The sequence below is a fragment of the Engystomops pustulosus genome, chromosome 2 (assembly GCF_040894005.1).
Source record: "Engystomops pustulosus chromosome 2, aEngPut4.maternal, whole genome shotgun sequence".
In the NCBI taxonomy this organism is placed as follows: Eukaryota; Metazoa; Chordata; class Amphibia; order Anura; family Leptodactylidae; genus Engystomops; species Engystomops pustulosus.
In genome coordinates, this window is record NC_092412.1 from 209,567,798 (window position 1) to 209,591,031 (window position 23,234).

Sequence of the window (23,234 nt, forward strand, 5' to 3'; positions counted from 1 at the left end):
TTCTAGGTACTTTAGAATCGGAGATAGGGACACTACCACTACAATCAGTAAACTTGACTTATCTCATGTAAAAATTAGGTGAGAAGAGTCATATGTACCTGAGAGTCCTATTTTATCTTTCTATGCCTGATGCTAACGATGCAAACATTGCATAGTTAGAAAATGAAGACTTATGGCACTGAACCATAAAGCCAGAGGGACTTTTTATCTATTTTTCTGTAATTTCCTTTAAAAAACACCAGTATTACTCAGCATATTTCATCCTGAGGTTTTTCACGCTTTTTTTCGTTCCTATAATAATAATCTTAAAAAATGTATATAAAAATTTTGAAACAATGCAAAAAATGGCACTTCATTTAGAAAAAAAAAGGGTAGTTATTTATAATGCAAATAATCTGAAACATCTGGAAGCAGCATTTTTATGCTGTTTTTTTTATAAAGTAATAAAAACAATTGCTATAAATGGAACAGAAAAAAACCTCTTGCTAGAAACTGGCCTCATGAATTCAATTAGCAGGCTCTACAAATAGTACAAAAAATAGAACACTAATAATGCCATGTGAACAACCATATTGGTAAAGTGCTCCCTGGAGTACCAGTAAAGAGTGGATGCCCAGTACATTCCGAATTCTTACCAAACTGGAGGCTTAAGTTTGAATAGGCGCTCAGCCGCCTGCACAGCTTTTCCAATGTCACTGGCCAGCATGCTGACAATGAAGAACTGACCCACATCCCAGTAATTGTTCATTTTTTCAAGGCTTCCTTTTCTTCCCAGCAGGCTGTTCAGACGAACACCTTAAACACAGAACCTCAAGTGTTAAAACAGATCAATAATAACCAAGTTTGAAATATTTCAGTAGGATCATGGCATGCAACATGGCATTGTTTACTACAAACAACCAAACTTTCTTTATTCCTTACTGTTCCTTACTTACTTTCTTTATTCCTCATGGACCTGCCTCTTCTTCATTACATTACTAATATACATGAACCACCCAGCTCCACATCTAATAGAATAAACACTACCTGCACACTAACATTGGAGATACGTATAGGCCATGAAAAAAACGGATATTTGCATCAGTCTGTACTCCATTTTTCACTGATCCTCATGAACTATAGTGTAGCAACAAGCCTTAAAGATCTGAATTGGACATGCTCTACGTTTTACTGGATCGATCAGGGAGCACATGTCCATTATAAAGTATCATGCAGCTATGTGCTGTCCTTCATACCTAGTTCATCCAGGGGATTTTGACCTAGAAAAATACAGAGAGCTCTACCTCTCTCACTTGATGATTGAAAATGTTAAATTACATTTTATGTGAAAACACCCCTGAAGATATTATATTAGTATTGAAACTATATGCTTCTGATATATATTCTGCTACATTACAATTTTTATCCTTTACCTATTTTCCGGAGTTCGATGGAGGTCTCAAACTGCTGCCCAGCAACAATAAGTAAAACAGCGAGATTAATTCCCGAATACAAGGATGGCTGAAGATCAAAACCTTTCCGATACCTGACAGAAATAATGTTCTAATTCAGTAGTTTTATCTTAACATAGAGAAATGTCATTAACTGCAAGATACAAAAATACTGCATATACAGTGAAAAGTGTGTTATAGCACATACACATGTTAAATCCTTACTTGTTATATGCTTACTGCTTATATGGACTGTGTTCTCACACGGACTTATACAACGTATATTTTGTAATGTGGTGTGAGGACTTAAACCATAATCTTACATTTTGGCTATATTTTTCCTTATATGTGTACGAGATCATATTATGGTTTTTCTACATCTTGTAACATATAGGGTTATAAAAGGACTCTAATCTCTTGTTGCAATATAGGTTTCAGATATAATTGTGTTAAAAGGCCTATTGGATATGCTTTCCTCAACCTTTAAATTGCAACAACACAAAGGAAAAATCATGGACCTGTGGAAATCACAGGATTGAAGCCAATATCCAGCATCCATAAAACATGGAACTCATTGCTTAATAGTACAGACTTCCATTACAGCTTCCACTGCTGTCTTGGTCTACATCAAGATAATCATTTAAAGTAGTCAGTGCAATATTTGGATCTCACTTTTTTGCCACAAATTGCAGCTAGGTGCTATATAATCTGCAAATTTGCAACACACACTGATTAGCATAACCGTATGGCTTGCTATTTCAATGTTGTGCACTGTATATACTTTGAAGTGATTGTAATATATACAGTGGGCATAGAAAGTATTCCAACCCCCTTTTGCTCTTTGTTTCATTACAGCCAATTGGTAAGATCAAGAGTGTTCTTTTTTTCTCTTAATTTACACTCTGCCCCCCATCCTGAGAGTAAAAAACAGAAATGTAGATATTTTTGCTAATTTATTAAACAAAAAAAACTGAAATATCACAAGTATTCGGAGCCTTTGCTGTGGCACATAAATTTAACTTACATGCTGTCCATTTCCTTTTGATCCTCATTGAGATGGTTCTAGAAGATAGTTCTTGAGCTGTGTTTAATTTAATTGATTGGACTTGATAAGACCTCACAGCTCACAGTGCATGTTAGAGCACATGAAAATCATGAGGTCTAAGGAACTGCCCAAGGAGCTCAGAGACAGATTTTGGCAAGGTGCAGATCTGACCAAGGTTACAAAAGCACTCAAGGTTCCTTAGAGCAAAGTGTCCTCCATAATCCTTAAATGGAAGAAATACGACCACAACTCTTCCTCGACCTGGCCGTCCAGCCAAATTAAGTAATCGTGGGAGAAGAGCCTTGGTGAGGGAGGTAAAGAAGAACCTACAGATCACTGTGGCTGAGCTCCAGAGATGCAGTAGAGAGATCAGAGAAAGTTCAACAAAGTCAACTATCACTGCAGCCCTCAAGAAGCAGGCCTTTATGGCAGAGTGTGCTAATAAAAGTGTCTCCTTAATGGAAGATATATGAAAGCCTGCATACAGTTTGAAAAAAAAAAACACATGTAGGACTCCCAGACTATGAGAAATAAAATTCTCTGGTCTGATGAGACGGAGATTGACCTTTTTGTTGTGGAGAAACCCAGGCACTGCTCATCACCTGTCAAATACAATCCCAACAGTGAAACATGGTCGTGACAGCATCATGCTATGGGGGTGTTTTTAGCTTCAGGGACAGGACGACTCGTTGCAAAGGATAAATGTGGCCAAGTACAGAGATATCCTGGATGAAAACCTCTTCCAGAGTGCTCTGGACCTCAGACTGGGCCGCAGATTCACCTTCCAACAAGAAAATTATTCTAAGCACACAGCTAAAATAACATAGCAGTGGCTTCAGAACAACAGTGACCATTCCTGACTGGCCCAGCCAAAGCTGGACATAAACCCAATTGAGCATCTCTGTAGAAATTTGAAAATGGCTTCCACCAACGTTTACCATCCAACCTGAGGGAACTGGAGAGGATCTGCAAGGAAGAATGGCAAATCCCCAAATTGCATCATTCCGAATTGCATTCATTGTTGCATCATTCCCAAGAAGACTTATGACTGTACTAATTCAAAAGGTGCTTCTCCTCAAGGCAAAGGCTCGGAATACTTATGACCATCTGATATTTTCTTGTTTTTCTTGTTTAATAAATTAGCAAAAATATCAAGATTTCTGTTTCTTTTCTTTTTTAAGATGGGGTGCAGAGTGTACATTAATGAGCTAAAAAAAGAAGCTTTTTTGATCTTACCAATTGGCTGCAATGAAAAAAAGAGTGAACAATTAAAAGGGTTCTGAATACTCCCCCACCCACTGTACTATTTACTATATTTTGCACTGTTCAGACATGATAACATTATCCTTGTACAACTATAACTGTCCTGTAAACTTTACTACATTAAATTCAACATTAAACTTTTAATTCTTTTCTTACCATTCAATTGCACTATCCCTGCTCTTAGTGTCTTTACAGTCAGAATCCAGAAACATGTCTTTATATATCCGTCCACACAAGCAGAACATATCCGGTGCTGGGTGATCACAGGCCTGCAGCACTTGAAGCATCACATGTAAGGCTTTCTCTCGATCACCAGTATTATTTCTTCTAAAAATGGGAGAAGAAGAGATGTTATGGTATACAAAGTTCATTTGGTTCATTGGTGACTTGAACAGGTGAAACAAGTCACTAGACTTATTGGCCATGTTTCAAAGGGTGTTATTCTCTATTTATGGATATGCAAATAAGTCTGCGGATGCTTTGGGGAGGGACTGCTTTTCCCACAGAAAATTGAAAGGGCTTCGGCTCTCCTCTGAAAATTACCTCTAAATTGCTTCATCAGTTTATGGCTATAATTATGTGTTTACTATTAAAAGGTGTCTACTTAGCTTTATCATTGGTTTGGGAGACATTTTGAACCTGACAGACTTCCTTTACAGGACTATTAAACCTACTAGGGCCTATGGACATCATAAAATGGTACTCCCACTCAGCACCCTCTTTATGTTCTGGTAGGTATGAGTAGTCCTAGTATAACAAGTTTGAGCTGCACACAGACCATATGGAAAAATGACCGCCGTGTAAAACTGCATCTCCATATAAGTGTGGACACTTCCATTTGACATATGGTCTGCGTGCAGCCGAACCCAATTCAGATATATGGGTGTTGAGCAGCAATAGCAAACACAACCATCATACTATGCACCGTGCTTGGTAGGAAGTGAAGATACTTTAGGGATCATGTGAGAAGTCTCAGACAACCAATTTAATTTGCATATAAACCAAACAAAATAAGGGGTTCATCATCTAATTTTGCAAGGCGGTACAGTAGAAATACAGTACAGTCAAAGTCCACAAAAAAGCCACCATTATGTAGGGCAAGGTACCTTTCTAATCTCTATCATTAAAATATTAATTTATAAATTTCCTTGTAACAAAACAATGCCTGGATGTTAAAGCAAATCTACCTCTTGACACTTGACCTCTCCAGGCTCTGTACTACTGATCCCAGCACATAGTTTGGTTAGGGACAAAAAACGATAGTTTTGTCACAATTTTTTTAAAATAATATATGCAAATGTGTCAGGTTCGCTAGGGAGATTGCTGGGACTTCTGGTTCTTCTGGTGGTACCAGCAGCGTTCTCCGAACCCCGGCGCGTATCCGCGCAAACTCCACCTCTCGTCCTGGGCAGCGGCTGCTAAGATCTCGCGCTGTCTAGGAGTGGCTGGGACTTTTACCTCTGCTTGGTGCCTGGTTGTTTCTGCACCATGAGGGGTTAATTCCCAGATGCTGTCCAGCACCTATCAGGTTCTGGAGGTGGAGTTCTGGCTGCATAAATTGCAGCTTCACTGGTCACCTGTGCCAGTGTTTGAAAATCCCTTTCTCCACTCGCTGCTCTAGGTTGTATTGCTCAGTATCTTTATCTGTATTGTTGTTACCTCGGCTAGTTTTTTGACTTTGACTCTTTGCTTACTGATTTTGCTATTGACGTACCCTCTCGTTGTGATTCCGGCTTGTTTACCATTCTTTTGTGTTTTATGTTGTCAGTCTGTTTGTGTTTTCCTTCCCACACTTATTCCAGCGTATCTCGAAGTCTTCAAGTAGTCGCCCCACGGTTTAGCGTGGGGGGGCTATAGGAAGGGACAGAGGTTGGGGCAAGCTCAGGGCTCACTATCCCCTGTCTTTTGTGCACCAATCTTAACAAAATGAGGCTCTATCACTCCACTTACGTCACCAGGCTGATTCTGTGCACCTCCGATAATTAATTATACATGTCTCCATGTTTCTTCTGGTACTCCTCCTGGTGCCGAGAGCCTATAATGCAACTCGGCTCTCTGCACTTCTCACGCATGCTCCGTCACTTAATCTGATGCAGCCAGCAGCTACACATATATATGTATTCGACTGCATGAGATTAAGTGATGGCGCATGCACGAGAAGTGCTGAGAGCACCAGCAGGAGGACCAGAACAAACATGGAGGCGTGCATAATTAATTATCAGAGGGGCGAGGAATTGGCCTGGTGAGGTAAGTCAGAGCCTCATTGGAATATATTATAAAATCATTTTTGTGAATAAACTATCGATTTTGTTTTTGTTATGTGCTGGGATCAATAGTACAGAGCCCGGAGGGTGTGTGCTAAGGTCATTTGAGTCAAGTGGTAGATTTCCTTTAAAAATAATTTTTGCAATATTTGCAGAAATAAAAATATTTTATTTTAGAAAGAATAAAAAATATTCCACAAAGGTGTCGGTCATAAAGTAGTTCAGAAAGAGCAACATATGGCTGACGTGAATTATCTACATAACGCAAAGACATTCTGCTTTTATTATAAATAAAAGCTCTGTAATAAAGAGCAAATAAGTGGTTGACATAAAAGGATGTAAAGGATAAAAAGCTTTACGGGCAGAGACAAGCAGAATGTATGGACACTTAATGCACTGCGCTTCCTAGCTTTAAAACGGGAAAGAGCACGGAGAAGAATAGACTTGGAATCATTATCTGCCGCTTTCCAGAGATAACCCAGGTCTGCATTTACAACCAGATAAAACAAGTATTTAGCACACAGTTTGCATTAATTAAAACTTCCTCCCTCCAGTCTCAGAAAAAAGGTCACTGTACAGTGAATAGATGAAAAAGTGCTTCTACGTGAAAAGCAAACACATCTCCTAAGCTTAAAAGCCACCTGAAGGCGTGCTGGTAATCACCACAGGATTTGGAAAGTTTACTGATCAGTTTTCAGTCTGGATTATGATTTTTTTTGATCCCCTGGTATCCAGGAATTGGCTAATGTACAGTATAAGAAATGTGATTGTTTGTTCTGTAAGCGCGGTTAGTTACAGCCAGCTGCTTCCAGTAAGGCTCCTATTATTCATAGCGACAACTTGGACAACGATGTTCAGGACCTGCGTAATCCAAGCTGACCCTACTCAAAACGATGATTAGTATCAGGAATGAAATGGTGTGTGGATCAACATGCATGGGGAGAGCCTATAATATTCTGCAGATGGGACAGGGGCACAAGGAACCCCTATTCTTATGATCCTTTAATTAATCCCTAAACCCCCTATATTAAGTCTGACAGATCATATTTATTTATTATTACTTAATTATATTAATTAATCCTACCAATTTTTTTCTGATTTATTCCCCAAATAGTGGGAAAAGACCTCTAGAGGAATACAGAGCCAGATATGGGGAAGCCAGCCCTGATAAGTGACATTACTAGGGATGTGCTGGCTCTAGATAGATAGATCTGCAGGGTCACATCACCAGTTGACCTCTGAAACAAAATGGTATCAGATAAAACCAGAGAGAGAGTCTCTCTGTAGCTACTAGCTACTGTAGCTACTATATGCTCTTACCAGGAGGTCACATTTATGTTGTCCATATGCTAGAACTGGAAAACATATTTGCATCATTCCCAGAAACCCCTAGTGGAGCATCGAAGTCTGCACACACCTACAAGGTGGTCTTAATTGGAAAAGTCTCTGTAAGGAGAACTCTTACTTCCTAACCAGGGTCGGCTCTAGGTTTCAGTAGGCCCCTGGGCGACAGAGCATTAGTGGGCCCCTTTGCAGTGAGCTCACGTGGCAGCAATAAAAATACAGAAACTAAAACAGTCTCCTGTTCCCTAAAACATTCCATAGTTTATTATACCTAACAGCTCCCTCATGGTTATTTTATACACAGCCCCTTCATGGGCTGTATTATATACAGCCCCCTCTTGGTTATTCTATTTAAAGCCCCCCTCACCCTTTTGGATTCATTAGATACAGCTACCCTCACACCCATGGATTCCTTATGTCGAGCCTTATGTGGTCCCTCCCACCAGCTCTGGGCCCTGGCACTTATCCAGGCATCCCCTGTCCAGGCGCTGGCCCTGTTCCTGACCTTAGTTAATAGCCTTAGTCTCACTGTATACACATTCACGACAAAACAGTGCTGTCTAGAGTTGGGAACCTGTTCCTTCTGGAATAGATATACTGGTTTGGCTTTAATCCCTTGTCATGTCAATAGGCCTCTTGAAAGTCATGCTTGATGTTAAAGGGGCTGAGGTGGCAAACAGAAGCATTGTTTTAAGTATCCCATCCTGGAAAACATATTTGCATATTTCCCAGAACATAATAAAGTAGTCTCCTACCTAAGGATACTCGAGTTACAGACGACTCCTATTTACAGACAGATCTCCGATGCTGGTAATTTACTGTACCCCATGATGTAATGATCAACCAAAAGAGTTACCAAAGGTGTCTGCAATGCCATTTTATTATTAATTGTTGTTCTTACGACAACCCAAAAATCTAATTTTCACATTTTTCTGTCGGGAGTTACACCAGTTCTGTAGGCTTGTTGAATTTGTCAGAAGAGGTATGTATGTACCGGTAAGTGTAACTCCAGAGACATTTTTCTTCAGAAGTTCTAGGATGAATGTGGGAGCAAACTCAACTGGATACAACCAGTCCTTTACACTTTATGGAAGATGAGTGGCAATTCAGGATACACTTTGTATTATTATTTGTGAACAAAGAGGTTTCTTTACGTATTTCCTTCCTCTTGTTTCTGCTCGTATAACGCTCTGTAGTTGCTGTCCCTCTCTGTACACACCAATCAGCTTACAATGAAATCGATGGAGATAAGAGGGAGAGGAGGAGGGAGAGACATATAGCATCCTTCTAGTCCATCATATCACTCGAAAATTCAGCTCTGTTGTAAAATCACTGCATAATGCACCATCTCTCTTTATAAATCCAGAAGCTAAGTGCCCCTGTCCTCTCAATAGACCTTCATTGACTTTATCTTAAAGGTAAACAGACTTTTGTGTATTATTTGGTCCGAGGCAGAAGGAAGGAAATACGCAAAGAAACTCAACGGTTACTATAATCTCCTGAAGTGTGGTTTTATAAGCTTATATTTTATCTGCACTAAAGGCTTTCGGTTTTAGGTCGTATCACTTCTTTATTGACTGTTTTGATTATTCTCCTTGCTATGGTTCATATATTCAATTAGAATCGACCTTAGCAAACAGATCAGTTGCTTAATTTCTAGTGTCCGTGCTTGCGTAGGAGGTTGCTTATTGAAGCTATTACTTATTGTTGTCTTGTATTAAAAAAGCGTTGCCGAGTTGCTAAAGGGAATCCATCAGCAATTTTGACCTGAAAGAAATGCAGACTGTGTTAGGTAGCAGCCCTGGAAATCTGTGTAACCACACGTTTGTGTTTTCAGTTAGAAACAGCAGGACTGTGAAAATGTATGTATATTCTTGGATTGTAGCTAGACTCAAATCACTCTGATGCACTGGTGTGTGAAATCTCTTCATTGCATTGCTACACTGACCCCCTTCTGTATAAGTTTATGTTTAAAGTTTATGTTGTGCGGCAAGAGAGATCTTACACACCCCTGCACCAAAGAACTGAACCAAATGCAATACTGGAAGATAAACACATTATACACACAGTAGCATCTCCTGGTGCTACTAACGACTCAGACAAGGGTTTGGTTTCACAGTTCTTCAAGGGTGCTACCTAACGCTGTCTGTGGCTTTATAAGGTCAAGACTGCTGACTGATTCCCATTAACATTATTTTTACACACCATTATTTATAATGGACTTAATTATTTATAAAATACTTAATAAACCAACCCTTTATTGTCAAGCAGATTATCATTTTACAGATTATGTTTCTTTCATGTGTATCATCATCCAGAAAATCAACTATAAAGTAAGGCACAGAGGCAGAGAGTTTAGCACTGAAGTCAAGCTCTCCTTGCCCCCATTTGCTGCATTTATGCCCTTATGTCCAAAATTTTCACTAAGCAGCTCTCCTGAAGCCTTGTAGTGGAGGGGTTTTTCTGAGGTTGGAAGAGCCTGACTAAACTCTCTGCCTGAGGTTATATATTCAATTTACATCTCTCTTCAAAGTTGATTTTCTGGTTGATGCCACTACTCTGGACCCTGAAAGAAACATGATCAGTAAACATGATCGGTATTAAGCTACTTGATAAAATATTGGTAGTGGTTAATTAGGTCAATTTCTTCTGCCGGTCCCCTTTAAAAGCAAGAGGCCTAAGTCCATAGAGTTAAAGGTAATTATTAAACAACATGAACATATACTGTATATTTCTCTCCATGTGTAAAGTGTCTCAGATCCAGCGGACTAGCTTTTAAAATCTGAGCTACAGAAAAAAAACTAACATTAACTTTGTTATCCTTTGGATCTTTGTTATCCTTGGCCTCCTTCTTTCTAAAATCTTCTTTAAAATTAGGCTAATGAGGCTGAAGGACACTGGGCATTGTTACCAGAGCTCCTCCAGGCTGTTACAGTGTGGAGGAGCACTTCCTCCTTCCACTGTATGCTGAAACTTCCTCAGCCGCTATGAGATTACAGTGAGAGGGAGGAAGTTCTGAGGGAGCAGGTGGAGACAGCCTGTTTGCAGCACAGAGGGGCAATGTTAACACCTTCAGGGTGCTTCTTGTTTATTAGCATACATCTTGTCTTGGTGTGTCTATAGAACTCTAAACAATGAGGATTTATCCTTTCTGCTTTATAGTATAGTATCTGGTTATAGTTTTCCATAAGCACTATTTTGTAACAGAAGACCTCATCAATTCCTGTTCGGCAGATATTTCCTTATCAAGCTGAACGTGAATGTAAGAGCCACAGAGAAAAAATTCTGTTAGAAAATAATGCTCATAGAATACAGCAGCAAGGGAGAGAGATGGAAGGCTTAAAACTTAACACTCAGAGCTGTGTAAACAAACACACGGAGGGCAGAAATATACCCATAGTCAGGCTGGAATAAGGCTCTTCCTTATCAACAGAGATATAAGGCTGTTATTAAATGGCGCTTTGCTGCCTGATTCTTTACAAACTAACCCAATGACAAATGCAACAAGTTTTCCACAGACACCTATATATTTATTGGTTTGCATATCTCATTTAGATCTGATAAGAAAAAGATGTACTTTATGTGGTACAAAATGTAATAAATTTAGACAGATCTGCATATTGTTCTTTTATTTTTTAAACAGTTTGTATAACTTATTATTAAGGATTAATCTTTCATTTTTCATTATTATACTTCAAAATTTTATGTAATTTCACTGAATTACACATCAATAAACTGTCAATTAACAGTCTCGCCTGTATCTCAGTTCTGGCAGCTGGAGAACCACTAATGTAATAGCAGCGGCAACAGAATGTTCTCGTATTTTATTTATTAACAGGATTAATTACTTGGCTTAGGGCACAATGTTTATTCCTCTAAGTAGAGTTATTTGGTTTAATTATTAGTACCGGGAAATGGATAAGGCTAAAGAAAAATCTGTCTATGCAAAAGATTATTGAATGGTCTTGGACGCCTTATCGCTCCAGGTTGTAGTTATGTGCCGGAGGCTGAGCTATAGGGATAGAACAGAATTATGACTTACTGCCGTAGTAGGGACAGAATGTGAAATTGTCTAAAGAACCTCTTATCAGAATATAAGTCCAACCAATATAAGCCTGAGGGTTATGCATTTAACAGCTTATACATAAAGAACTGAATCCAACAAGAAAAGAAAATCAAGTCACATTGACAGATTTATGTTTGGTGAATTCTTGGTAACAGTATGGTTTGTACACTGTAGCGACTAATAGCTAATATACCATGCAATGTATAACATATGGCCATGTGTTACCATTCCTTACAGGTGCAAGTAGTAAAATCATGCGACAGGCAGACGATGTTCAACCACTGCAAGAAATTGTGACAGCTGGATTATGTATCATGTGATCTAACTAGAAAAATTGGGATATGGGAACAGGTTAACCTTAAGTCTCAATCAACATGGTACATAAGGGACTAATGAATAATTAAATGGTTCCCAATAATTACTGGTATAGAGGTCCAAAGACCCTGTTACTACTTCAGTGAGGTGGATATGGAGACATTAAATGGAGTCTAGACCAGGGGCATTGTTAGGGTCGTAAAAAGAAATCTGGGGGACAGGCCCCAATGCATATGTACTGAATTGTCAGTAGTGACCATTCCTGTACATAACCCCCTAAAATGAGTGCAACACCCCTGCCAACACAAAAATGTGAAATCAAAACCTTCCTCCATTCGATAGTGTTTCTCTAGGCCTGATCAACCTAGGGAGACCTCGAGTGTCGGGAAATGGTAATGCATTCTTGCAACTGACAAGATGCCTTGTTATGCCTTTCAACAAAACCAACTGAAAATAAGGAAGAAATTCCATCCAGTGCCTGCAGGTGACGTGCCCTAGGACTATACTTGTTCTCTATTCCGTTAAGCCCAGCATCACCAAACAGGCACAGCAAGCCTTCTTGCCACAGCTCACATTGATGTGCCATCCTGGATGAGCTGCACTACGTGAGCCACTTGTGTGGGTTGTAGAGTGCATCTCATGCTACCACAAGTGTGAAAGCATAACCAACATTCAAAATTGACCAAAACATCATCCAGAGAGCAAGGGTACTGAGAAGTGGTCTGTGGTCCCCAACTGCAGAACCACTCATTTATTGAGTGTGTCTTGCTAATTGCCTGTGAAATTGATCGTCAATCAGTGTTGCTTCCCAAGGGGAAAGTTTGATTTCACAGAAATTCGATTTACTAACAGTTATATTGAGTTGTTTAATTGTTCACAGTGACATCATTATACTGCATTTCGGTCTTCCAGCACTGTAGTCAGCTGCTGGAAGAAGGAGACGCAGTGCAGTTATGTTACCATGTCTCCTGCTATCTGTAGTGAAGGACGGAGCTTACGGCTTTTTTCTCCACTACACTACTCACCTCTATCTGTGACCAGAGAGGACATGTAAGAGTGGGGGGAGCTGCTTGAACTCCCTCTGATCTGGGGCACATCAGTGTCATACAACACATTTAAAAAGAGTTCAAGTGGCCTTAAATGATTCTTACCGATTTAGTGCAAAGGCATAATGGAACTTTATATTGTGTTGATCTGCCAAGTCACAAGTTGGCAGCATTTCCAGAGTTTCCACCAACTTGACCATGGCATCATAATCCTAAAAATCAAATAAATGTTCATGATCTGCACAAGGAAACGTTCAAAAAGAACTATTATCTATTGAGCAGTTTAAAGAAAAAAAACACAGTATTTGTTTTGTGTCGTTCAATATAAATTAAATTAAACCAATTGTTATCTGCTTTGAGGTTTTCTTTTTCCTGCCAATACTTCATTAGTCATCAAGTAGGCAATTAAGGCAGATTAAAGATTTTTCCCTGTGAATAACCAGGTTCAAGTAAACCACAACCTCGCGTCATATTATAGTGTCAGATATTAATCTCTAAATGTGGTAATACAAATAGTTTCTTATATTGAAAGAAATGTACCATCAAGCATGATAAACCAGGGGCTCTAACTCATAAATTCAGGCACGGTGACTATCTTCTTATATCTGTTATGCATGGACTCCTTACCTCTAAAATCAACGTTTAAATTGATGCTAATGCGCCCGAGGGGCTACCCTAGCCCCTCTGTGATCTGGCTTTACAGACTGTTATATTGCCTCATCTTCCCATCTGCTCCCTCAGCACTAAGATCTGCGAGTAAGTGTCTCTGGTTTTATATGCTATATTTGGGTTGTAGATTTGATTTAAAGGGTTTATCTGAGATCATAAAAAAATGGGGCGAAAGAGCTTTTTGGTGCCAGTGACTAGCTGCAGGGGTCATGATTAGATCATTACAGCCCACTAAACTAAGCATGCTGGAAGTGATGGCGCAACAGTCATATACCGGAAAGTAGGCTTCTGCCCGAGAACCAGGATGCACTGGCCTTTTACAAACTGGAGTGAATGAAGAGCTTCTTGCACTTTCCATACTAGAGGAGCAAGAAAATATAGGGGAAAATAGACTAGACTATTTTTGCCACTCTTATGGGCCTATAAGGAGAGTAGCCATGAATATGCAACAAACTCTTTTTAGCCTAGCTGCTGCAAGAGGGTTGCCAATGCCTGATTAAATGACGCAAAGTCATTTTGAAACCCAACTCAAGACCTCTCATGATTTTCATATTCTGACGCCAAACAGACCAACAGTTACCAGAAAAAAATGTGGTTGTAAGCTTCCTCAAATAGGCTTCACTCCACCAAAAATAATTATAGTAAAGTTGCAGCACCAAGGAGCATTCCTGCCCTATGCCTGCGCACTGCTAAAAATCTGCGAACATTCTCTGCTGAATGTAAGCCAATTTTTACAGAATGTTTGCCAGATACATCATGAAGTTTAAACTAATGATTTATCAGACGTGGCTTAATCATACGCTGGCGCAAGCCTATGATAAATCTCCCCCATAATATAGTATAATGTGGGATTAAAACAAACCAGTTTCTCTATTCCAGGTGGAACAGATTCCCAACTGTAGACAGCGCTGTTTCAACCTGGTTGGGTCTCAGTACAGTGTATTTGGTTTGGCTGATTGAGAAACTGTTGACTAGGTTGAGGGAATAAGAGTTCTCCTTATTGAAAGTTTGTCAATTAAGGCTGCTTTATAGGCGTGTGGAGACTTAAAGCCATTGATGCTCCACTAGAAAATTCTGGGAAATATGCATATACATTTTCCAAGGTGGGTAATGGAAAACAATGCCTCATTTTGCTACAATGAAAGGCAAGACCCTACATGTGTCTGTGACAGTATTATACAATTTCTCAGACTCTCACCTGTATATCTCTGTATGACAGAAGCAGGTTAATGACAATATCAGATGTCAGTACTTCTGTGTTGTCCATTCGTAGTTTTATTCTTGCTAATTCTTTGGCAAGTTCATCCCCTTGGTACTTCTCTCTGGCCTTCCTGATATCATTAAGAAGAGTTTCCTTGTAGTATGCACTATGAAAAAATAAAGAAAAGCAAAAAACATGTTTTAATCATGGGCATGATATCCCTCCCCCAGGCACACAGCATCAGGTATGGATGGCCTACCATCAATACCATCATTGATAATAATTTCCTAGCCAACCCCATTAAAGAGAACCTTTCATCAAGATTTCATATTTATACCTAATGACAGGTTTCTGTAGTTTTTAATACTTATGTCCAATCTACTTTTATAATTTACATTACGGGTTCCATTCACTTCACAAAAGTATACCTGGCTCCCTACAAGCAAACTGCCCCTGTGTCATCATCAATATATCTTTATATACTCCTCCCCCTTCTCTCCTTCCTCCCTCAATATAGGCTCAATCTTTGATTTGGGCACTTACAAAGCCTCCTATACAAGCTCCACTGTGCTCTCCCACACCCCAGCCTCAGCAGTGGCTTTTATCATCTCCTGGAGGGGATTCTCCAGTGCTAATCTTCTGCTGCCCCCCTGTAATTCTGGCCCGTATTCTTTCTCAGGCATGTACACAGGGACACTTCTCTGTACTGTCTGCAAGCTCCTCCACACACTTCTTTTCTATCCTGCTTTGAGCTGCTGCTTTTGCAGATTATTTGTAAATAGACGCTCATGAACTATAAACAGTGTTTGCATGTAGTAGTGTAGTGTAAACACTGGCTGAACTCTGCTGCTGTAATATACAACACTGATCTGCAGAAGAGTTCAGGGACTTGCTTCTCAGTCTACCCCACCTTTGGTCTGGAATGTTTTTGTGTCAGAATTTTGCCTAAATCAAAAAGTCGCTAATGATTAATCATTAGTAGAAGCAACAAAACATCTGGTTTGATAGGATAAATGAGGAAAACATGGATATTTTTGCAGAATGGCTAGTTTGGTGTTTAGGCGCACAACTGGAGCAAAATTACTTGCTAAATTATCCATCTCATGATGTGTGGTTATTAAAATACTAGTAAAAAAATGTTATTTTACAGCAATCATAAATAGGGATGAGCAGAGCCTTTCATATTTGGGATCAGCCAAAGTTTGGTTTGGATCCGGGTTGAGGTAGCGTAACTGAACGTTCACCCCCACCATTAACACCCATGATCGATGTTGCATCCATGCCAGCAGCATGTAAATAGTGTGATGTCATCAGGGATCGACAATACTATGAAAAATGGTGTAAACAGTTAAATGCGATGGTGGGTTGAAGCTGGTCCCAAACCCAGGTTTTTTGCTAAGGTCTGGCACAGAGCCAAACATTGAAGGTTTGGGCTGCTCGTCCCTTATCATAACCTTAGATGGGAAAAGTCCACTGGATACAATGATCAGCTGCAAATGTATCTTGCCTTGTAGAAAATAAGAATATGACTGCACGTCCAGAAACAGGCAACAATAATCTCTGGAAACATATTTTACTCACCATGATGTAACATGTATGTCTTTAAGAAGGCTAATAAATCTGTCAATCAAGGGGACGCAGAGGGGTCCTAACAGGTTGTCCCAGTTGGGTTGCATGTATTCTGAAGCCCTCCGCTGGGCATCACTCTCACAACAAAAGTAGTCACCACATGGCGTGGCAATGTATGAAATAAAGTAGTAGTTACCACTTGAGGCCTAAAAGTGAAGGAAAAAAAAATCAAATCTTTGTAAAAAACTAAGAACTTATAGACATTGGCATCATTATACTGTAGCAGAAAATCCCGGTATGAGACAATTAAACTAAAAACATACAGGAAATGAGCACTTTTAATGCAATTATAGTAACTTGTAAAAAAGAGTATTTTGGTTTCAGCAAAAAACTTTGATATCCCTCACTGGGACTATTACCTACTATCCCCTTTAGGCTACCTGCAGATAAGGACAAATAAAGGCTACATATTACCCAGAAACAAAAACTGTGTAACACCATTGTACCAGTTTACAATATTATATATATATATATATATATATATATATATATATATATATATATATATATATTTATATATATATTTGGAGAGAGCAGGGAAGGCATCCAACTAGATCCTTCCAGTCAGTGCAGACAGGAGAATAAAACAAAATAGCTAAAATCTTGAAATGTAGCCTTGCATCAATATTTAAACCCATCTTCAAAACTTCAAAGGCTAAATTTTTATATTTTTAAATATTATAGAGCCCCATGTGTGGATAAATCAGACATGTAACTGATCGGATTTTTAGAGATGAAAAGAGCTAAAATTTAATTTAGATTGTGACATTCACGGACCTAAAAATAGAATTCTGAAGAAGAAGACCAAGAGCTTGGTTCTTGAGAACATGTAGTGGTTTCTTTGGTTACCTTCTCTAGTTCAATTAACCTGACAATCTGCTACGTAGCACGGGAAAACATGAAAACAGAGCAGGGGGTATATATAAAGTTTAAAGTGTCCTTCAATGAAAAACAGAATATGATAATACAGAATCCTCATACCTATTTACTTTTTAAACAAACCTAATAGATCTTGACCATCTCAAAATATTTTTCAATGCCACTGGTTATTTATAAAAACTTGTGGTAAGTGGGAGGATGGTATAATTAATAATGTAGTGACAATACATAGTGGCATGAGAATCCTTCTGCAAGCTGCAGATGCCCTAGAAAAGAATTTGGGGACTTAGCACATTAACCAATTGTAGCAAACCATAAGGAAAAGTATATACCGCTGAGGGTAAACATAAAACATGGCTAAAACCTTCAGTAAAATGTATGATAATTACAGAAAATTTGTGTCACAAAAAGTGGAGGAGGGCAAGATAAATGTGGCCTTTAACCTCCTGTAGTGAACTCCGATGTGAAAAATGTTAAAAAGTCCCAAATGCTTGAATACAGCAATGGGAACAGTAATGTCAATCGGTACGGCACTTTCCCACGTATCCACTGCAATGGTCAGCAGTAGACAGTAAAGTTTTTTTTTGTATTCTGTTCCATTCTTTATGAATTTTTGCAAAACATGGATAATTGCAGATCTAGCAGATTTCATTCATCAAGAGTTAAACATTGACTTTACAATTCAGGACAGTCACCGCTAGTTCTGCCAAATTTATCAAAATTATTCTTATAGCATGTGAACTTTCAGGCAATTAAGAATAATTTTTCTTAAGGTCACTTTAAGTCTGCCATACATACATTATAGCACTTGATTTTCTCAAAACCAACGACATGATAATGGTAAAACAATTTGGGAAATTTATCCAAAATACAATTAGCAATTTTGGTGTTTTCATATTAATAATCTTGTGGAACTACAGGCAGTCCCCGGGTTACGTATAGGATAAGTTCTGTAGGTTTGTTCTTGAAGGAAACCTACCACTTAAAAGTGGTAGGTTTATACACATATACATGGCACCAGCTCAGGGTGAGCTGGTGCCAGAGCATATTTTTGTTAGGGGAACAAAGCCCCTATCGCAGAATTATAAGTTATATTAACTTACAACTCGGCGCACCGCACTTGGGCACGGCGCATCATGCGCGCGCCCGCGCGTGCGCCGGATTCTAAAGTGCTGGAGAGCCGGTGACGTCACCGAGCTCTCCGGCACACACGCGCCTGCGCCAAGTGCAGTGCGCCGAGTTATAAGTTAATATAACTTATAATTCTGCGATAGGGGCTTTGTTCCCCTAACAAAAATATGCTCTGGCACCAGCTCACCCTGAGCTGGTGCCATGTGTATATGTGTATAAACCTACCACTTTTAAGTGGTAGGTTTCCTTTAAGTTGAATTTGCATGTAAATCGGAACTGTATATTTTATAATTGTAGCTCCAGGCAAATTTTTTTGGTCTCTGTGACAATTGAATTTTAAAAATGTTGGATTGTCATAAGAACCAGGATTAACAATAAAGCATAATTACAGACACCTGTGATAACTGTTATGGCTGTTTATTGTAGCCTAGGGCTAAAGTACAGTAAATTACCAATTACCAGAGGTCCCTTTGTAACTAGGGGTCATCTGTAAGTCGGGTGCTCTTAAGTAGGGGACCGTCTGTACTAGATTACTGGTGTCACTATTAGATGATCATGACTTTCTGACGCATCTCTTTTTGATTTCAGGATGTGAATCATTGGTTTGGGTCTGAGTTTGCAGCACTCAGTATATAGTACATTACCATTGAACTGTAGTACAAATAGACAATGACTGGAACACTTCTGTGGGGAGTGAAATGTCATAGCTAGATAATGATACCGCAAACTAAGTGCTGAGCTTACAATACTGCTCTGTGCAAACACTACCATGCTATGTTTGGCAGTCAACAAGTTAATTCAATGGATAAAAAAATATTTTGGGGTTTTCAAAGAGGTTGTCCGTCAGTCCAACACAGATGCTGTAAGGGTAACTTTGATTTTTGTTTATAGAGAACCGGCATGTGACCCCAGCAAATCATGTTACTATGTTGTTTATCTATGGATTACCTATGTGACTATAAAACTCATTTTGTAAATGTTATCATGAACTGGCTGATCATGATTGTGATGTTCCCCTCGCTGCGCACATCACACCGGATATACTAAGAGGCTCCGGTTGTGCAACAGGGATTAATTTTAGAATTGTGCTATAACCAGGTTATGGAAACTGGTACCGGTTCTAGTTAATGCACCACTGATCGGCGTTCCTGCCCCAACCCGACCAGTGGTGTATGTTGGGGGGTGGAGTCACAATTACCGTCCATGTGCCAGCAATTTCGACTTTTAAGCCATGATAAATCCCTCTCCATTGACTAATTCAAAACTGGAATAATTATAAAACATGCAAATATTTGCTACGTTCTGACCTTTGAGCAGTAAACAACCATCTCGTTTCCAAAGGATTTGTGTTACAATAAATGACATGGCTAAGGAAAATAGCTAGTATTAACATCAGTCTTATTGAATGCCATGAGAACTCTGGATTTGTTTTGTATCTATGCTCTAGGCTTGGATCTTTTTGCAGACACCTAGTCAACACTTTAACACACATACGACACTATTCCTAATGGTCAGGAAGGTCATCGCACAATCTTATACATACATTTTAATTACAAAAACAAAACAAAACTGACCAACCTAATTGTATGCTTTGTCAACCATCCGCATAATAGAGATTAAACTCCCCCTGGCTTCATGAGCATTGGTGCTCATACAGTCAGAGATGTAATTACTTGGTCTGGGGGAGTGCAGTGACCTATACAGTGGCCTCCCAAGCGGTCTCTCATGCATACATTCTTCACTAGTATATAACAATATAAGTTAGACTATGTGATTTGTAACTTCCCTTTATGATAAGAAAATATAACATCCCGCAGGAGTCCTAAAACCGGTTTTGTCCTGCTTCCTTACATAATCCTACATACAAGACAATGGATATGGATCCAAATATTCAAAATATGCACAGCAGTAAATGCCTACACAGTGATCAAAGTCACTATCTATCTAGTAAAATAAAATAGAAGCAAAAAAGGGTTTATTAATCTTAGGCCAGATGCAGATGGCCGTGGTTAGTCCATGAATCGCTGGCCGTATGCTAGCTAGATTTCACAGACCAACCAAAGTGCTCTGGAGTCAGGACTCAGTACATCAAAATTATATATGATGCGAGGAGAACGTTCTATCCTGTGGGTCAGCAGCGCCAAATTATAATCCCCATTTAAATGGGGCATGACAAGCCAGAACTCGAGTATATACTCGAGTATAAGCCGATATCCCTAATTTTAACACAAAAAACTGGGAAAACCTATTCACTCGAGTAGCCGAGGGTGAGAAATGCATTGGTCACAGTCTCCCCAGAATATAGCCATCCAGTCCCCTATAGTATATAGCCAGCCAGTCCCCAGTAGCATAAAGCCAGCCAGTCTCCTGTAGTATATAGCCTGCCAGCCCCCTGTAGTATATAGCCTGCCAGCCCCCTGTAGTTTATAATCTGCCTGCTCACAGTAGTAAATAGTCTGCCTGCCCCCTATAGAATATAGCCTGCCAGCCCCCTATAGTATATAGCTTGCCAGCCCTCTGTAGTATATAGCCTGTCAGCCCCCTGTAGTACATAGCCTTCCAGTCCCCTATAGTATATAGGCTGCCAGCCCCCTGTAGTATATAGCCTTCCAGCCCCCTATAGTATATAGCTTGCCAGACCCTGTAGTATATAGCTTGCCAGCCCCTGTAGTAAATAATTTGCCAGCCCCCTGGAGTATATAGCCTGCCAGCCCCCTGTAGTATATAGCCTGCCAGCCCCCTGTAGTATATAGCCTGCCAGCCCCCTGTAGTAGATAACCTGCCAGCCCCCTGTAGTATATAGCCTGTCTGCCCCCTGTAGTATATAGCCTGCCAGCCCCCTGTAGTATATAGCCAGCCTCCTGTAGTGTATAGCCATCCAGCCCCCTGAAGTATATAGCCTGCCTGCCCCTGGAGTATATATAGCCTGCAAAAAAAATAATAAACCATGTACTCACCTTCCGACGTCCCCCCAGCAGATCCTCTTCAATCAATTGAAGATTGGATATCTTCTCCATATCCCCATGGCGTCCATCGCAGGGATCGTGAAGTTAGCCGCTTGCCGAAATCATACTGTGTGTCGATGCACAGAGTAGAACGTCAGCGAGCGGCTTATATTCGGGTATGTACAGTTTATACTCGAGTATATATAGAACTTATTCTGCAAGTTGCAAAATGTTCCTAATGAAACAGTTTCCTTAAGATGAAATACAGTTTGATGTGGGAAAAAGAATTCTACAGATCACTTAGTCTTGGCCATGAGTCATGAATGTTAAATTTGGCCGAGGTTCAAATACTTCTAATGAGTAATTACAGTGACTGTGTATTACGCACCAAGCAAGGAAATATTACGCTGCTGCAAATCCTCTTCGTAGAGAATAAATTAATACAGAGGTGGAAACAATTATTAAGCCTTATTTTGACAAAGAATTATTTAGTATTTAAATATAATTAAGTTCTTGTCATGAGAGAGATTCTTACTGCTTTTCTCCTTCTTGCACTTCCAGTGGCATTGCTGTGGTTTTACAACCATGACCTTATACTCGAGTCAATAAAAAAACAAACAATGAACTCACCTTTCTGACGCCTCCCCACCCCCTGCAGCAGGTCTCCTTCTTTCTCTGGCAATGCTTCAGCTCTTTGTCCCTGCACGCTGCCGTTGCACAGACCGTGACGTCAGACGTTATGGAGCTTGCAGGCTATATACCAGGGCTAAATGGCTATATAGTGGGCGCAAGGGCTGCAGGCTATATACTGGGACTGAAGGGCTATATAGTGAGGGCAGGGGCTGTAGGCTATATACTAGGGCTGAATGGCTATATAGTGGGGATGAATTGCTATATACAGTTGGCATACTGGGGGACAGTGGGTGCAGGCTGTATACTGGGGCAGATGCTTGCTGGCTATATACTGAGGCCAGTGGGTGCTAGCTATATCCTTGCTGGAGGCTGTGGAAAAATGTATTTCCCACCCTAGGCATATACTTGAGTCAATAGGTTCTCCCAGTTTTTAGTTAAAATTAGGTACCTCAGCATATACTTGGGTCGGCTTATACAAGAGTATATATGTTATGGGTCACCGAATTACCGTATTTTTTGGACTATAAGGCGCACCAGATTATAAGGCGCACCATCAATAAATGCCTGCTAAAATGTCTAGATTCATATATATGGCGCACCGGATTATAAAGCGCACCTGATTATAAGGATGAATGACCAGCAGGTGGCAGACCTGTGCACAGTTCAATGCAGCTGTTGTCTGTATGTGCGGTTCATATATAAGGCACTGGACTATAAGGCGCACCTTTGATTTCTGAGAAAATCAAAGGATTTTTTTTTATAGTCCGAAAAATACGTTACACAGCCACTTTTACAACATTCAAAGAATGTGTAACTCCGGTTTCATAATGAATTTAAATAAATATTTTTATCCAGCTTTCAAAGCTAACCTTTTTTTTCCAGTTCCGAAACTACTTGCAAACATTTTCCTGAACAGCACAGAAGTGGTAAGGGTTTACTATCTTTGCTCTACAGTCCACTGTATACTGCCTTCACTTCCCATGATGCCATGTGTTCTCATGAACTCAGTAGCTAATCCAACGAAGATTTATAATGTATATCTACTGAGCTCCACATAGTGCGTAACTACAGTATCTACACTGTGACCTAATCTAGTAGCGGGCAACAGTTGGAGGAGCAAGAGCAGCCTGATATGGAATTTTCCAGAGAGGGGACTGTAGATATTAAAGAGAAGTGTGGTGCAGCCTGAGGTGCAGAGAGAGACAAAGTTTGCAGGATCAGAGACTCTTAGAGAGGAGAAAAATGAAAGGGAACAAGTGAGCCCTGTCAGGGTTCGGGGTCAGTGGACCCCCCGTGGTACTAGCCTACACCTGGGACCGGAATCTAAGTGGCAACTGGTCTTCACCAGAGCCCGCCGCAAAGCGGGATGGTCTT

General features: G+C 39.9%; 1 protein-coding gene across 1 annotated transcript in view; it reads right to left on the bottom strand.

The window, feature by feature from the left end:
* MAP3K15 (mitogen-activated protein kinase kinase kinase 15) overlaps window positions 1–23,234 on the bottom strand; it is an 85,012-nt gene that overhangs the window by 26,086 nt on the left and 35,692 nt on the right. The window contains exons 4-9 of the mRNA XM_072137955.1: window positions 16,225–16,418; window positions 14,641–14,809; window positions 12,879–12,985; window positions 3,895–4,065; window positions 1,413–1,525; window positions 636–795 (exon numbers count right to left, since the gene is read on the bottom strand). Coding sequence (XP_071994056.1) covers window positions 636–795; window positions 1,413–1,525; window positions 3,895–4,065; window positions 12,879–12,985; window positions 14,641–14,809; window positions 16,225–16,418 — 914 coding nt within the window. The remainder of the gene's footprint in view (window positions 1–635; window positions 796–1,412; window positions 1,526–3,894; window positions 4,066–12,878; window positions 12,986–14,640; window positions 14,810–16,224; window positions 16,419–23,234) is intronic.